The sequence below is a fragment of the Amblyraja radiata genome, chromosome 33 (assembly GCF_010909765.2).
Source record: "Amblyraja radiata isolate CabotCenter1 chromosome 33, sAmbRad1.1.pri, whole genome shotgun sequence".
NCBI classification, from domain to species: domain Eukaryota; kingdom Metazoa; phylum Chordata; class Chondrichthyes; order Rajiformes; family Rajidae; genus Amblyraja; species Amblyraja radiata.
In genome coordinates, this window is record NC_045988.1 from 10,320,556 (window position 1) to 10,337,532 (window position 16,977).

General features: G+C 44.1%; 1 protein-coding gene across 5 annotated transcripts in view; it reads left to right on the top strand.

Annotated features, from left to right (window-relative positions):
- The window catches only part of rnf214 (ring finger protein 214), a 36,488-nt gene extending 20,254 nt beyond the window's left edge, over positions 1-16,234 (top strand). For 4 of the 5 annotated variants that reach the window (XM_033049483.1, XM_033049482.1, XM_033049485.1 and 1 more), the window contains 10 exons: positions 642-710; positions 1,526-1,622; positions 3,044-3,132; positions 3,574-3,655; positions 6,161-6,259; positions 8,482-8,720; positions 9,849-9,963; positions 11,283-11,423; positions 12,334-12,429; positions 15,746-16,233. In XM_033049483.1, the coding sequence (XP_032905374.1) occupies positions 642-710; positions 1,526-1,622; positions 3,044-3,132; positions 3,574-3,655; positions 6,161-6,259; positions 8,482-8,720; positions 9,849-9,963; positions 11,283-11,423; positions 12,334-12,429; positions 15,746-15,811 (1,093 nt within the window). In that variant the 3' untranslated portion in view covers positions 15,812-16,233. Of the gene's footprint in view, positions 1-641; positions 711-1,525; positions 1,623-3,043; positions 3,133-3,573; positions 3,656-6,160; positions 6,260-8,481; positions 8,721-9,848; positions 9,964-11,282; positions 11,424-12,333; positions 12,430-15,745 lie in introns of all 5 variants that reach the window. The other variant, XM_033049486.1, reaches the window with a different exon arrangement.
- The last annotated feature ends 743 nt before the right edge of the window (positions 16,235-16,977 follow it).

Genomic DNA, 16,977 nt, shown 5'->3' on the forward strand with positions numbered 1-16,977 from the left:
TGGAGCGAAGGAAATAGGCAACGTTTCGGGCCGTTAGCTCAAGGAAATTAACCTTTGTAGTTTGCATAACACTCTCCCCCTAATCCATCGCAGGTTGATACAACACAATGATACTTTATTAGCCAAGTATGTTTTGCAACATATGAGGAATTTAATTTGCGAAGTCAGTCATACAAATAAAAAAGCAACAGAACACAAAATACATTTTAACATAAACATCCACCACAGTGACCTCCACATTCCTCACTGTGATGGAATGCGAAAAAAAAAGTTCATCTCTTCCCTACTGAAATCCTTCTCCTGGCTTCGAACAGGCCCTTCATCCAACTTGTCCATGCCAATCTAGATGCCAATCGGAGCTAACAATGGCCTATTTCCTTTATCATCATTACCTTTTGGCATATCTTTCATTCATTGTTCTTTATCTCTCCACATCACCGTCTATATCTCTCGTTTCCCTTAGCCCTAACCACCCTGAGGAAGGGTCTCGACCCAAAACATCACCCATTCTCTCCAGAGAAGCTGCCTGTCCCGCTGAGTTACTCCAGAGTTTTGTGTCCATCTTCGGTTTAAACCAGCATCTGCAGTTCTTTCTTACAAAGATGCCAATCGTGTTGGTTTAATGCGTCTTTCTGTTCTAGACTGATGAAGGAACAAGAAGAGAAGGGGAACCTGGTTGCCATCCTGACAAGCAATCATTCAGATAAAAAGTAAGTCCTTGCCACATATTCTTTACTTGAGACCAACGGTTTTAGTTCCAAGACCCCTATGATTATGCGACCCAGTGTACTGCTGTGACCCATGTGACAATGGCTACAAAAACATATTATCAATTAACATAAAGTTGTGGGTGTGGCTCATATGGCACATTAAGAGTTGTAATGTTGGCAGGACAGTTGGAGGGGTGACCTGATAGAGGTGTATAAGATCATGAGGAACCTGAGGGGCAATGTTTTCACCCAGAGGGTGGTGGGTACATGGAACAAGCTGCAAGAGAAGATAGTTGAGGCAGGTACTATAACAATGTTTACAAGTCATTTGGACAGGTACATGGATTGGAAAGAATTGGAGAGATATGGGCCAAATGCGGACAGGTGGGCCTAGTGTCGATGGGGCATCTTGGTAGGTTGGGCTGATGAGCTTGTTTCCATGTTCTATGGAGTCATTGTGGAGCTCTGGGATGGTGAACAGATGGACTTCTTTTTTGTTAATCTGTCGGCAAAGTGTTTTGTGTTGATCCGCTGGCACAAGTCAGCACAATCCACAGCAATCTCTCTCAGTGTGTGTGTGTGTGCTCTGGTCGTGCTCCAGGTGCCTGACGTTTGTGTTTTTTTTGTATTTTTGTATTGTAAATATATGGTGGACACCAATGGGACTAGTCAATCTGATGTTTCATGGGATTTTTAATCATAATGTTGGATGCTTGCTAAAATGATCTGAATCTGGAAGGAAGCCCGAGTCGTTGGTAAATGCAATCTATTTCCTTGCAAATCGCATTTTAATCCTGCCTGGCTTGTTATTGCAGGGAGATGCTGGATGAGGATTTGGCGAAACTGCGGCTTCAGCAGAACAAGCTCAACAAGAACATCTTGGAAGAGACAGAACGTGCATTGAAAGCTGAGGTCCATGTCTTTATTGTATGTTCAGGGGTTTGGCTATTCTGTCAGTATAGAGGGCCTTTACACTTGCATTTACTGCCTGCTATCCTGCATAACACAATCCAAAATAATAACATCCCCTGGGATCTGAACAGTGATATTTGTTTTCAGTCTTAGCAAAGGCAGGCAGTAAACAAGCCGAGATGTGAATTTATTTTTGGGGGTGGGGTGGGGGGGGGGGGGGGGGCGGATTAAATACATCTTTAAGATCTGACTGTAAGTAAACTGTATTGTTTGAATTAAGGTTAACATTCCTGTGCAGTACTGAGTCAAGAGTGTATAATTGTCATTTGTACTGGGACCAGAACCATAACATTCTTACTTGCTGCAGCTTTAAAGGCACATTAAACGGAAATGCACAAGAAATAGATATAGAATAAGTGATCAGTATGCAAGTAGAGCAGACGGGGAGAGTGTAAGCTGGAGTACATGGTGCATCCTTAATAGTGCAATGTCTATCGAGTATGATTTAGCAGGGTGGTTCTTGAGCCAGGAGGCAATGATCCTCTAGCTCCTGTACCACCACCATATAAACATATAACAATTACAGCACGGAAACAGGCATCTCGGCCCTTCTAGTTCGTGCCAAACACTTACTTTCACCTAGTCCCATCTACCTGCACTCAGACCATAACCCTCCATTCCTTTCCCGTCCATATACCTATCCAATTTATTTTTAAATGATAAATCGAACCTGCCTCCACCACTTCCACTGGAAGCTCATTCCACACAGCTACCACTCTCTTAAGTAAAGAAGTTCCCCCTCATGTTACCCCTAAACTTTTGTCCCTTAATTCTCCAATCATGTCCTCTTGTTTGAATCTTCCCTACTCTCAATGGAAAAAACTGGCTACCTTGATGGTGGCGCGATGAGAACGCAACCAGTCAGAGTGCTCTCCATCATACACCTGAACAAGTTCAATAGAATACTTGGCGATATGCTGAATCTCCTCAAACGTACGAGGAATTAGACTAACAAGGAAGTATTTCGGTGTCAGAAGTTATACTTTTGGCTGAGATGTTAAACCAGAGACTTCCTTGCTTTCTTTCACTTTGTTTTCTTGCACTCTCTCTTCATTCCATAATAAAACAATAAAGTTAGCAAGCCATTAATGCGTAATCCAGATTTATGTAAGTGAACTAACTTTATCTACTCTTCAAAATTCCTCTTTATGAATCTTGGTAAAACCTCAGGTCTCTGCTGGGTTCCCCGTTTAACTCCACATGATCTATCTTCACCATGTGGTTCGACATCGCCACCTTGAGGGCAATGGGGATGGGCAATAAGTGTTGGGCTTGCTGGCAACATTTGTAGCCCCAAGTTGAAGGAGAATTAAATGTCCAGTTCTCTGTTTTGCAGATCGTTAATGCTTAAACTGTTGCAGGTTCAGTCTCTGGAGAGCAAGAGAGAAATTGCAGTTATGATGTTGGAGCAGGCAGCTAATGAGGCAGAACTGCAGATTTGCAACTTAAGGTCAGAGTCTATTAGCTTTGAAGTTTTTTTTTTTTTCTCTCTTGCCAATTTATTTCATCCTTGCCCAACTGCGCGGCACTTTCATCGAACGGTCAGAAGGACGTGGAGTAAATACAGCCCCGTTCATCAGGCCAGCATTCTGTGAAAGCTGAAGGGGTTTATTGACAGGCCAGCTCCAAGATGAATTGTTCTCATTTCATTTGTGTTCTTCAGCCCATTTCAAAGGCAGCATGAAATCAAACGAGGTTAAATGTTAGAAAAAATCTCTTTTTGGCACCGGGCAAGAACACGATACCATAATTACTTTTGGATCGGTCTGACTAAGGAACGATGCTTTTTTTTTTTCACCCATGCACGATTGTTAACTTTTCATAGGCGTCAGCCCGTGCAGGATTTTTCTGTGCACTGAGATCTTGTGGAAAATTTTATTTTTGTTCTTAGGCCTCAGACAGGAAGTTCTAACCTTGCACAGGAATGGCATAGAAGATTGAATGACATCCAGGTTCAAACGGAGAATATAAAGGTGAGACTGAGATGGCGACCGAGCTGTCAAGGGTTCGTGGGCCAGTGGCTGTAAAATTGGGCACGTGGCCCGAAGCAGGCGTCTGTGTGCAAACTGAACATCTGCCCAGGTAATGCTGCCTTTTGACAAAAGCTGTGGCACTAGATCAGGGGAGGTGAGAGAGTAGCTACAATCTGTGTAGGAAAGAACTGCAGATGCTGGATAGACACAAAATCCAGCGGGACAGGCAGCATCTCTGGAGAGAAGGAATGGGTGGCGTTTTTGGTCGAGACCCTTCTTCAGACTGAGAGTCAGGGAAGAGGGAGACTAGAGATATGGAAGGGTGAGGTGTGAAAACGACAGATCAAAGCAGACATTGATCAAGGAAATGTAGAATGGTTCATTGTTAGCTGGGGAAAGGTGAAAATGAGGCATACAATCAGAAGAATTAATCGGGTGAATGGCGAAACTAGTCGGAGAGCTAGTATGGGGGAGGGATGGAGAGAGAGGAACAATGCAGTCTTCCTGAAATACTAAGGTACAAAAAATTAGTTAATATTAATCGATGGTCATTTAAAACTCCAAAGGAAACGGTGGCAAGGACAGGTATACGGTTATGCTGGGCCCCTTCACAATGACAAGGGTTTCAAAATTAGTTTTTCCGGTTATCTTGTTTTATTTTATCTGTGGTTCTTTTATCCTTTTGGTCAGTAGACTTCACATGTAGTTAGTATATCAGACATTCACCTGGCCCTCGAGAGATTATCGTTCTATTTTGAAGTGTGGATGACTTTGCTCCATATTTTCAGCAGTTCTTTTTGTCACAAATTTCCTGCGCTCGTGATTTTCAGTTTTTTTAAATTTTTCCTTCTCCTTCCCCAAGAATGCAAATTTGTCCCAAAGCCAAGCTGTTTGTTTGGTAAATACGCCATCTGGCCACCAGATGGGGAGTATTTCCTGTAAGAGCAATCTTCCCGATCAGATTCATCGCAGATTGCCTCTTTGTCTTGGGGCCAGGCTGGTGGCTTTCTTGTGGAACTTGCTGAGAAACCTGCAGCCTGGATTATTGCACCAGTGTGCGGAAGATCGCATGACGGCCACAGAGCATGTGGTGCTCTGTGGAGACACAAGCAACTGCAGATGGTGCAACTTTGAGCAAAACACCAAGTGCTCGAGGAACTCAGCAGGTCAGGCAGCATCTGCGGAGGAAACGGACAGATGACATTTCAGTCTGACGAAGGATCCTGACCTGAAACATCGTATGTCCGTTTCCTCCGCATATACTGCCGGACACGCTGGGTTCCTCCAGCACTTTGTGCTTTGCATTTGCTTTCTGTGTTTAGTTGGTGTCAGTCGTGGCTTAGCGCGACACTCTCATCACCTTGGGCCACAGGTTCCAATGAAGTCGGGAACACGGAATCTTGACTGACGCACTCATGTAACACTGACAGTGTGTGACTCAGTCAGGCCTGCTGTAATTTGGATAAAATGCCACAGATGGCTGTGGAGGCCAATTCATTGGGTATTTTTAAGATGGAGATTGATATGCTCTTGATTAGGAAGGGCATCAAAGGTTACGGGGAGAAGGCAGTAGAATAAGGTTGAGAAGGGAAAAATAGATCAGCCACAGTTAAATGGCAGAGTAGACTTGATGGGCCAAATGGCCCAATTCTACGCCTTTGTCTTGTGGTCTTCTGAGGTGGTATCTCCCCTCCATCCTCCAGGTGACTGAAGATCTTTCCCTTGTATCTTGGTCAATATTTATTCCTCTTTCGCCAATAAATAGTATATGAATTTGAACACATTACACCAATTCTTAAATCCTTACATTGGCTCCCTGTATGTCAGAGAATTGATTTCAAAATCCTGCTGCTCACCTATAAATCACTACATGGTTTAGGACCAAAGTATATCACTGACATGCTTCCACTATATAAGCCTTCTAGACCGCTAAGATCTTCTGAAACCAATCTGTTAGTGATTCCCAGAGTAAATACAAAACATGGGAAAGCAGGATTTAGTTACTATGCAACAAATAGCTGGAATAAATGTCCTGAAGATTTAAGACTTGCCTCAACTTTGACCACTTTTAAAACAAGACTGAAAACTTTTATGTTTACTTTAGCTTTCAGCTAAATCTTAAACTACATTGCACTTTTAACTTTTGCACTTTTTATAATGCATTTTTAATTTTTCTTTTTTTTTCTTTTAATTCTTCTATTTTATTTCATTTTATTATTTCATTTTATTGTATGACATGTTTTTATGTGAAGCACTTTGAGTCTGCCTCGTGTATGAAATGTGCTATATAAATAAAGTTGCCTTGCCTTGCCTTGCCTATGACATGATCATTGTCTCGCTCTTTGTCTGTCGGAGCTTGCAACGTGCGTATTCACTGTTGTTTCTCTACGTTGAACCTCAAGAGTGCTACTTTGACCGTCACGCGCTTTGGGTTGCAAATGGTGCCATGTAACTACAAAAATCTTTTTTATTTCTACAATTTTTAATTGTAAATCCTGCACACAGAAACAATACGAGGATCACATTCGGATGATCAGGAACGGTGCAAAACTGAACAGTCTTCCGCCCATACAGCTGCCACCACTGCCACCACCTCCTGCAGAGGTAATCGTTAGGAAGCTAATACTTAACAATATCTTTTATTTAGTCACTCAAGGGATGTGGGTGGTGCTGGCATTTAATCCCCCTTAGTTTGAGGAGGCAGTTAAGATCTGAAGTCACATGTAGGACAGGCCAGATGATGGGAATCTGATTGTTTCAAGGTTGCTGTCTGAGAGTCCTGATGTTTTAATTTAAAATTACTAATTGATGTAATTGCTTAAATTTCAAACTCCCCAGCTACCCTGGTGAGATTTGAACCTGTGTCTCTGGATCAGTCAACAGAAATTCTCCCTGCTGGTCTGGTGACTAACCACAATGATGCTATTGTTCCTCTCATTAACTAAAAATCAATAGTTTTAGTCAGCAATCTTCTATATTCCATTGTACTGATTGAAATTCTCTTTCACTATAGCAGTAATTTGTCTAAAATAAATAATCCATTGAAATGGTGACAGGATCAATTTGATAAGTTTGTGTTAATTCAGGGAACAAAGGAAATAATAATTTCTGGAGCCATTTATCTAGGGCTGCATTATCCAACCCCATGAGCCTTCTATTCCATTCAGTAAAGTAATGCCTGGACTCTTTCCTCTGTCAATATGATTATTTTCCTAGTTCAAAAATCCACTGATTTTGATCTGGAAGATACTTAACACTTCAAAGATCCAGATCTCTGGAGTAGTGAATTCCAAAGATTCTTAACCCTATGTGTAATCGCACTTCTCAGCAAGCCAGTTATAATTAGCCCATCTTACATCAAGCCGTGTCCCATAGCTCCACACTGTCCAGCCAGGCAGAACTGTCTCTCGCCATTGAGGCCCTCTTAAGAATTTTATTTTATATTTCAATGACCCCTTTTCCTCTCTTATACCCCAAGCAACATAGACTCATGCTATTTATTTCCACTGGATCAATCATTTCCATACCACACATCCAGCTCGTTACATTGGCTTGCATTTCCTCAGTGATTCTTCTGGTTTTCTATTATAAACTCAGATCAGACTGCTTCTGAAATTCCCAGGTCCTCTATTTTACTGAACGTTATCCCATTTAAAAGGCCATTACTCTGAAGTATGCTGCAGCAATTTGATCAAGTATGCTCTGATCTTATCCTATGTGCTTCTATTGACAAGTGTAGTTGCAATCAAGAACGTCCTTGGATTTATGCCTTGTGTTCAGGGTTTGTTGAGTCACTGGTAATGACAGGGTTTATTGGCTGTAACTGAGTGCCCATGAACTAAGGAGCCCGTTAAGGCTTCACCACAATGGTGGGTCTGGAGTCTCATGTAAGTATGACCGATTTCCTCCCCGCAAGCACAAGGGTAAATCAGAAGGATTATAATGACGATTCAATTAGTTTTGCAATTATTGGCACTGTGACGAGCTTTCTTTTAAGTTCCAGTTTAATTACTTGAATAATAGGTTTGTATCATTGCCAACTCTGTTCTATTTCTCTGTTCTCTATTTCTTTGTTCATTTCACCCCTGCCATCGGGAAGGAGGTATGGGAGGCTGAAAACTGTAACGTCCAGGTTCAGGAACAGCTTCTTCCCTCCAGCCATCAGGCTATTAAACACTACTACCTCAAATAAGCTCGGAACTACATAAACCATTATTGCACAATTATTGGTGTCTGTTTTTAAGTGTACGAATGTGGGCGTGTGTGTGTGTGCGTGTGTGTGTGTGTGGGGGCGTGCGTGTGTGTGGGCGCGTGTGTGTGTGTGGGGGCGTGTGTGTGTGTGGGGGCGTGCGTGTGTGTGGGGGCGTGTGTGTGTGTGGGGGCGTGTGTGTGGGGGCGTGTGTGTGGGGGCGTGTGTGTGGGGGCGTGCGTGTGGGGGCGTGGGTGGGTGGGGGCGTGGGTGGGTGGGGGCGTGTGTGTGGGGGCGTGGGTGGGTGGGGGCGTGTGGGTGGGGGGGCGTGTGGGTGGGGGGGCGTGTGTGGGGGGCGTGGGTGGGTGGGGGCGTGGGTGGGGGGGCGTGTGTGGGGGGTGCGTGCGCGGGTGCGTGCGCGTGCGTGTGTGTCTTACACACACACACACACACATTGAACAGTTTATCTCATTTAGTATGTTGTTTACGGTGTTCTATGTTTACATATTTTGTTGTGCTGCTGCAAGTAAGAATTTCATTGTTCATTTTAGGACATATGACAATAAAACACTATTGACTCTCAACTACCTCAACCCCAAGGGTGGTAATTCTTTGTGTTTTTCCTTTTAACCTGCAGCCTGATCTACTGTCCCAAGCAAACTGGCACCCCTCTCCCACGCTGCCTCCCTATTTCCCCAGCAGCATGCCTCCGTTGGCGGCGTTTCCCCCGGTTGCCTTTTACCCGCCGGCTCCAAGGTTCCCGCCAGGCTTGGGGCCTCCGTCGGGAGTTAACACTCACGGCACGGTTGTCAACCCGGCCTCCAAACTGGAAAAACTCTTCGACAAACTGGAGTTGAAGTTTCCAGACTGCAGCAGGTATGGTCGGCTTGAATCTGACGTTTGTTCTGGCTCACTGGCAATTTTCATTGTATCTTAAGTGACTATGACCTTCACGGAGCTTTGTATGTCATCTTCTCTCCCTCTGAGTGTTTTTTTTTTCTCAGGCAGTGCCGACTCTATTTTGCAATCTGCCAACTTTAACCATGGAAAATTGCAATGTTTAATGAGAAGGTGGGTGCAGGAATTGAGGGTGGAACTGATTGTCCAACAGAGGTGCAACAGGTTGGACAGTGGCATGGAAGTACAATGCTAGTTGTACAACATGTTGGTGAGGCTGAATTTGGAGCATTGTGTTCAGGTTTGGTCACTGCTGTAGGAAAGATGTTGTGAAGCAGGGAAGAATGCAGAGAAGGTTTACGAGGATATTGCTTGGACTTGAGGGCCTGAGCTATCGGGGGAGGTTGGGCAGGCTAGGACATTATCCCTTGGAGCACAGGACGATGAGGGGTGATCTTATAGAGGTGCATCAGATCATGACGGGAATAGAAAGGACGAATGCATAGAGTATTTTACCCAAAGTAGGGGACTTAAGAACCAGAGGACATAGGTTTAAGTGAGGGGAGAAAGATTTAATAGGAGGTAGATAGACACAAAATGCTGGAGTAACTCAGCGGGTGGGGCAGCATCTCTGGAGAGAAGGAATTGGCTATATTTAAGAGGGAGTTAGATGTGGCCCTTGTGGCTAAAGGGATCAGGGGGTATGGAGAGAAGGCAGGGATGGGATACTGAGTTGGATGATCAGCCATGATCATATCGAATGGCGGTGCAGGCTCGAAGGGCCAAATGGCCTACTCCTGCACCTATTTTCTATGTTTCTAAGGAATGGGCGACGTTTCAGGTCGAGACCTTTCTTCGGAATGAAGAACAATCTCGACTTAAACCAGCATCTGCAGTTCTTTCTTACACATTTAATAGGAGGTAGTTGAGGCAGGTACTATAACAACATTTAAAAGACATTTGGAAAAGTACATGAATACAAAAGGCTTTGAGGTATTTGGGCCAAACGCAGGCAGGTGGGACTAATGTCAGTGGGCATTTCGGTCGGCATGAGCAAGTTGGGCTGAAGGTGCTGCCCTATAACTAACTATTTGCCATTGTCACCAGACTGCAGCTGATGCACATTCTACAGCGGATAAAGACATCACGTGGGACTATTGCTGGCCTCTCGGTGGAGGAACTCGTCCAACTAGTAGCCGAATGTCTCAGTGATCCAGTCCAGGTAACCTTCAGAGCAAGAGTCCAAAATCCAAGCCAGCAATTAGTACCTTAACAAGATATTTTCTGATCAATATGCGACTGTGATCTGCATTAAATTTGACCTACTTTCTAGATAGTTGCTGCTGTCCTTAAAAGTTTGTGTTTAGTTTATTGTCACATGTACCAAGGTAGTGAAAAGCTTTTGTTGCGTGCTAACCAGTCAGTGGAAAGACAATACATGATTCCAATCGAGCCGGCCACAGTGTACAGATACACGATGAAGGGAATAACGTGAATGATGTTTAGTGTGAGATAAAGTGCAGTAAAGTACGATCAAAGATAGACTGAGGGTGATGCTGTCATGAAGCAATTGGTGATGGCTCGCATCCTGAGGATGATTTCAGGGTGTTCAGTTTAGTTCATTGTTATTGCTTAGTTCATTGATGAACTGTACACTGCAAGGGCCTGGAAGCGAGCAGGCAAGATCATCTCTGACCCCTCTCACCCAGGCCACAAACTCTTTGAATCACTTCCCTCTGGAAGGCGACTCCGGATTGTCAAAGCTGCCACATCCAGACATAAAAACTGTTTTTATCCACGAGTAGTTGCTCTACTCAACAGCCAAAAATCTGTAGCCTCCCTTTGATAGGGTATTTTGTTGGTTCACATGCTTGATCAATGGCGTTTTATCATTAATGTTTTATTTTTATTAATGTTTCGTGTTTTCTGAGTCATTCGTAACTGTCACTGTATGTCATGTTGTTACTTGTGGGTGGAGCACCATGGCAAATTCCTTGTATGTGAATACTTGGCCAATAAACTTACTTATGTGGTACAGTGAAAGGTTTTTGTTGCGTGCTGTACAGTCAGCGGAAAGACAATACGTGATTACAATCGAGCCATTTATAGTGTACAGATACATGATACACGATATGTCTGACTGAGAACAGGAAGTTTGATGCAATGCCGGGATTATGTGTGTGCTCACAGCATTTGGTTAATGCCACTGGCAACAAGATCAGTTACTCAGAAAATGGTCCATTTAGTGACCAGAGGAAACAAACAAAATTCCAGCAACTTTTTCTGATTCATATTTTCTCAGAATGCAAAGATTGCTAGATAGTTAGGCAGGAATAGTGTGCTTCACTCTTGGTTCCATCAGCTGGGCTGATGGTAGAATTACCCAGTCATCATCAATAGTGTTGTTAGCATGCGAATCCTTTCAAGAAAATGTGAAGTATTGATTTATTGAGAAAGTGCAGAAGCTTAAATGTTTGCTCTATGTAACTTTTTCTGATACTGATGAATCTCGTTAAAGTGTATTTTTGTCCCCCTCTGCAGTGTCTGCCTTCGGCCCCCCCTCGAGTCTCTGTCGGCATGCCTGGGCACTTCCCACTGGCTGCTGCTCAGACCGTTCCTTATATGGCCATGCCCAAAGGTAAAAGTGGACCTCAGCCTCCATACCAAGAGAGACCTGCGCTGGTTAGTGAACTCACCATCTTTACAGAGATCATTTCTGTGTTGGCTACTCTACACCTGGTTGTAACTTCAAGTCCGTAATACATTACTTTCCAGAAATACAAAGAATTGCAAGATGCTGAAATCTTTAGCAAAACACAAAATACTGGAGGGCGGCACAGTGGCGCAGCCGTAGAGTTGCCGCCTCACAGTGCCAGAGAGCCGGGTTTGATCCTGACTACGTGTGCTATCTGTACGGAGTTTGCACGTTCGCTCGGTGACCGCGTGGGATTTCTCCGGGTGTTCTGGTTTCCTCCCACATCCCAAAGACGTGCAGATTTATAGGTCAATTGGCTTCTTTAAATTGCCTCTATTATGTAGGATAGAATTAGTGTACACGTGATTGTTGGTAGGCGTGAAATCGGTGGGTCGAAGGGTCTGTTTCCACATTGTATTTCCAAAACTAAAAAACTAAAATTCAGTGGGTCAGGCAGATGCTGCCAGCTAAGTTGCTCCAGCAGTTGGTGTATTACTCTCCAGATACTTGCGGAGTTGCACGCTCAGTTGGGAGAGCCACGGGTCTAAGGTTATGTCCAAATAATGTTTGGTGAAGTGATATGAAGAGTTGTTTTGTTTGTCGATTTACTGTGGCTTAGCTGTACATACTATAACTCTCCAGTTAAAATAGCTAGGATGTGCTGCAAAATGCAGAGCCTGGGTGCGAATCACACATAATAGATAGACACTGATCTGACACGCTAAGATGCTGTTATATTGTTAACATTAGCAGGGTTTTTAGAGCATTTAAATATAACTTGGCTGGTTCACACTTGCCTTATTTTCATGTCTTGGTCTAAACAATTTAATTTTAAAATATCCTAATTTGCGAGTATTCCCATTGGCGTTAACGTGAATCGTGTTTCCCTGACCTCAGGTACCTTGGAGCCCCCGACTGTGTTTGATGTGTCAGAAGGTCGTGCCAGTGGGTGAAGTGCATCAAATGGCCTGTTCCCACATTGTCCACAAAGAGGTGAGGGTCCCATCTTCTCCCGTCAGTCCGTACACTGGTCTTTCACTTTCATGTGCGGGGCAAGTTTTCTTACACAGAGAGCGATAGGTGTCTGGAATGTGTAACCAGGTGCAGTGGTGGAAGGAGGAATGGTGGTGGCTTTTTAGAGGCTTCCTGACAGGCACATGGCTGTGCAGGGAATGGAGGGGTAGGGATCATATGCAGGCAGAGGAGATTAGTTTAACCTGGCATCATGTTTGACACAGACATTGTGGGTGAAGGGTCTGTTCAAGTGTTGCAGTGTTCTCTGTGTCTATACAGTCCTGTAAAGCTGCTGCAAGTAAGAGTTTCATGGTTGCATTGTCGATACATTTGACAATGAAGCAATCTGGACTCTCTCTGTTCTATCAGCTGCGATGCACTTGCTACCACCCTGACATCTTCATCGGAGACTAGAGCGCAAAACTCTAGGCTAGCACCTCACGGGGGGCATCAAGGGAGTGGTGCACTATAGGATGTGTTATCTTTCTGATTCAAATATTTAATCGAGATCCTGTCTGCCCAGCTGGATATGTTGAAGAGCAACAGGGAAGATCAGCAAAGAATCCAAGCCATTATGAATCGGTGTTTCTCAAACATTGTCGCCCTTTGTAGGAGTTTGTTTGCACAAATTGTATGCCACATTTCAAGCGTTACAACCATGACCACCCTTCAAATGGCCACAAGTAGCTTATAATGGCCATAAATTATTTCCTTAGAAGGCTTAGGAAATGTGGCATGTCCCCAACAACTCTCACCAACTTCTACTGATGTGCCGTAAGATGCATTTTATCGGGATGCATCACTGCATGGTTGAGGAACAGCTCCATCCAAGACTGCAAGAAATTGCAGAGAATTGTGGATGCAGCCCAGACCATCACACAAACCAACCTCCCTTCCATTGAAGATTAACTCCAAATCATGGACTATCTCAACAGGACCGACACCATCTCTGGATAGAAGGAATGGCCATGTTTCAGGTCAAGACCCTTCTTTAGCCTCCCTTCCAGTGACTCCATTTACACTTCACGTTGCCTCGGCAAGGCCACCAGCTTACTCGGGGACCAGTCTCACCCCGGTCACTCCCTCTTCTCCCCTCTCAAATCAGGCAAGGGGTACAGAAGTGTGAAAACGCACACCTCCACATTCAGGAACAGTTTCTTTCCAGCTGTTATAAGGCAACTGAACCATCCTCTCAACATCTTGTGATAAATTTTGGGCACCATATCTGAGGAAGGATGTGCAGCTCTGGAGAGGGTCCAGAGGAGGTTTACAAGAATGATCCCTGGAATGAGTAGGTTAAGATAGGAGCGTTTGACGGCACTGGGCCTATATTCGCTGGAGTTTAGAAGAATGAGGGTGGACCTCAATGAAATGTACAGAATAGTGAAAGGTTTGGATAGAGTGGATGTGGAGAGGATGTTGCCACTAGTGGGAGAGTCTAGGAGTCTAGAGGTCATGGCCCCAGAATTAAAGGACGCTCTTTTAGGAAGATTAGGAGGAATTTATTTAGTCAGAGGGTGATGAATCTGTGGATTCCTTTGCCGCAGAAGGCTGGGGAGGCCAAGTCAGTGGAAATATTTAAGGCTGAGATAGATAGATTCATGATTTGTACATGTGTCAGAGGTTATGGGGAGAAGGCAGGAAAATGGGATTAGGACAGAGAGATAGATTAGCCATGATTGAATGGTAGAGTAGACTTGATGGGCCAAATGGCCTAATTCTACTCCTATCCAGATAGCAGTACTATCTAACCCACTGGAGACCCTCATACTTTACTGGACTTTATCTCGCACTAAACAATGTTCATGTTATTCCCTTTATCATGTATCTGTACACTGTGGATGGCTCCATTGTAATCATGTCTAGTCTTTCCGCTGACTGGTTAGCACGCAACAAAAGCTTTTCGCTATACCTCGATACACGTGACAATAAACAAAATCAAACTAAATTGCTTTGGGTTGCTGCAACACAATCCATAAATTGCACATTTTATAAAGCTTGGTAAAAAAAATAGTCATCAATTTTTTTGGTGTGAAATATTTCACTATCCAGCAACATAAATAATCAATAGATACGGTGAAAGAAAGCCATGGGTCAAGAGTGTTTAATTGTCATGTGTTCTTGGAAAGGAACATTTATATTCTCACGGTGCAGATTTACAGGCATGTCAACACACACAACACTACAAATAAACATACAGTAATTAAGGGTCAAACATACTGCTAATGCTGTAGGGCAGCAGCTCCACTTAAGACTATAAGACCATTAGACGTAGGCCATTCAGCCCATGGGGTCTACTCTGCCATTCAATCATGGCTGATGTATTTTTCCTTCTCAACCCCATGTTCTTGCCTGTACCCGTATCCTTTGACATTCTTGCAAATCAGGAACCCATCAATCTCCGCCTTAAAAATTCCCCATGTCTTGGCCTCCACAGCCGTCTGTGGCAACGAATCCCACAGATTCACTACCCTCTGTTTAAAATAAATTCCTCCTCGTCTATTAGTTGTACCGCTGTTCTATTCTGTCACTATCTTCCGTACCATAATGCGCCTGTCCCACTTAGGAAACCTGAACGGAAATCTCTGGTGACTTTGCGCCCCACCCAAGGTTTCCGTGCGGTTCCCGGAGGTTTTTGTCAATCTCCCTACCTGCTTCCACTACCTGCAACCTCCGGCAACCACCCGCAACCTCTAAGTGGGACAGGGGCATAAGTCTCCTCACTGCATTACAGCAGTGTTCAGTCTTGTACTTCATAAAATTAACCTGTTTACTGCCATACCGTATACTGACCTCGCTATACTCGGAGGTGGCACTGAACAGGTTAAGGAGGTGGCTTGCCTGTGGCTTTGAAGTTTGGTTGCAGGGGCTGGCCGAGGCAGAGATGCCTCTTCTGTTCATTATCTTGCTCCTTCCCCTTCATACGACCTAGGATTCGTACGTGAACTTAAGTTGTGTGTTGGAACTGACCATCTAGGTCAATGCAGGCAGCCTCCAGCTTGGCAGGCTATTAATGATCCCTTCCAGAAGGTCATGCTGACAGAATAGTTTCCCGCAGTTACTGCTTTCATCTCCAAACAAAACGCACACCATCCACCGAGGAAACTATAATGATCAAGCCACTTCTGTCCCTGCAGATAATTGAGTAAGCCTTCAGAATATGCAGTGGGATGTACAATGTGACATTTACACCATTATTCTAGCTCTAGATGTCTCATTTATTTGGCAATCTCGCTCCCTTTTTTTAAAAAGCATTATTTCCTCTTCTTTCCCTCACCCCCCCCACACCCTTCAGTGCATCAAGTTCTGGGCACACACCAACAAAAACAGCAGCTGTCCTTTCTGCCCCACACCACGGTGATGGACCAGTCCTGGACGATCGGGCAGGAAGAGATGGAGGACGATGGAATTGGACTTGTGCCAGCACCGAACTACATGAACGGCTTGCGTTACGAGAAAGGAGCCACATCGTGGGGAATAGATGGACGAGTCTGTGGCATGTTGGCCATTTGGACTAAATTGACACCAGTCAATGTTGTAAATGATATTGAAGGCAATATTATACTAGGTCATCACTTCAGCTCCTCTACTTGATCTTACGGCCGGCATTGCGTGTTTCAGCTGCCTGACGAATATAGGTGTGTTGGAGTGATGAAGAGTTATCAACACAAAACATTAATGCCCCTGTCCCACTTAGGAAACCTGAACGGAAACCTCTGGAGACTTTGTGCCCCACCCAAGGCTTCCGTGCGGTTCCCTGAGGTTGCAGGTGGTTGCCGGAGGTTGCAGGTAGTGGAAGCAGGTAGGGAGACTGACAAAAACCTCCGGGAACTGCACGGAAACCTTGGGTGGGGCGCAAAGTCTCCAGAGGTTTCCGTTCAGGTTTCCTAAGTGGGACAGGGGCATAACTCTGATTCACTCTCCACAGGTGCTGCTTGACCAACTGAGTACCAGCACATTTTCTCTTTATTTCAGATTTCCAGCACCTGCAGTATTTTTTGATTTTTTTTTTTCCACAAACAATTATTGTTTATTGTTGTTCACCATATTTTGAGTGCAGTAAACTTTATTTATCTAATAGCTGAATGGAAGCAGCAGTGCACAGAGTGTGAGATGTTCCTGATATGGTTTGAAGTTCTGCTGCACTCTAAACCAAAAGCAATAAATATGATTCCAAAGAATGGACCCTCCAGAACCATCTCCAAGTATCTGGAAATGTATCTAAATATTGTCTCTTATAGTCATACAGCATGGTAATGTGCCCTATGGCCCAACTCGTCCGTGCCAGCCAAGCTGCTCCATCTGACCATGTTCGGCCCATATTCATCCAAACCTTTCCTATCTATTTAGCTTTCCAAATGTCTTTGCAATTTTATCATTTTACCTGCCTCAGCTATTTTTTTTTTTCTGGTAACTCATTCCATATAACTACCACCCTCTGTGTGGGAAAGATTCATACTAAATTGTTTCCCTTCACCTTAAACCTATGCCTTCTAGTTCTTGATTCCACTATCCTGGGGATAAATA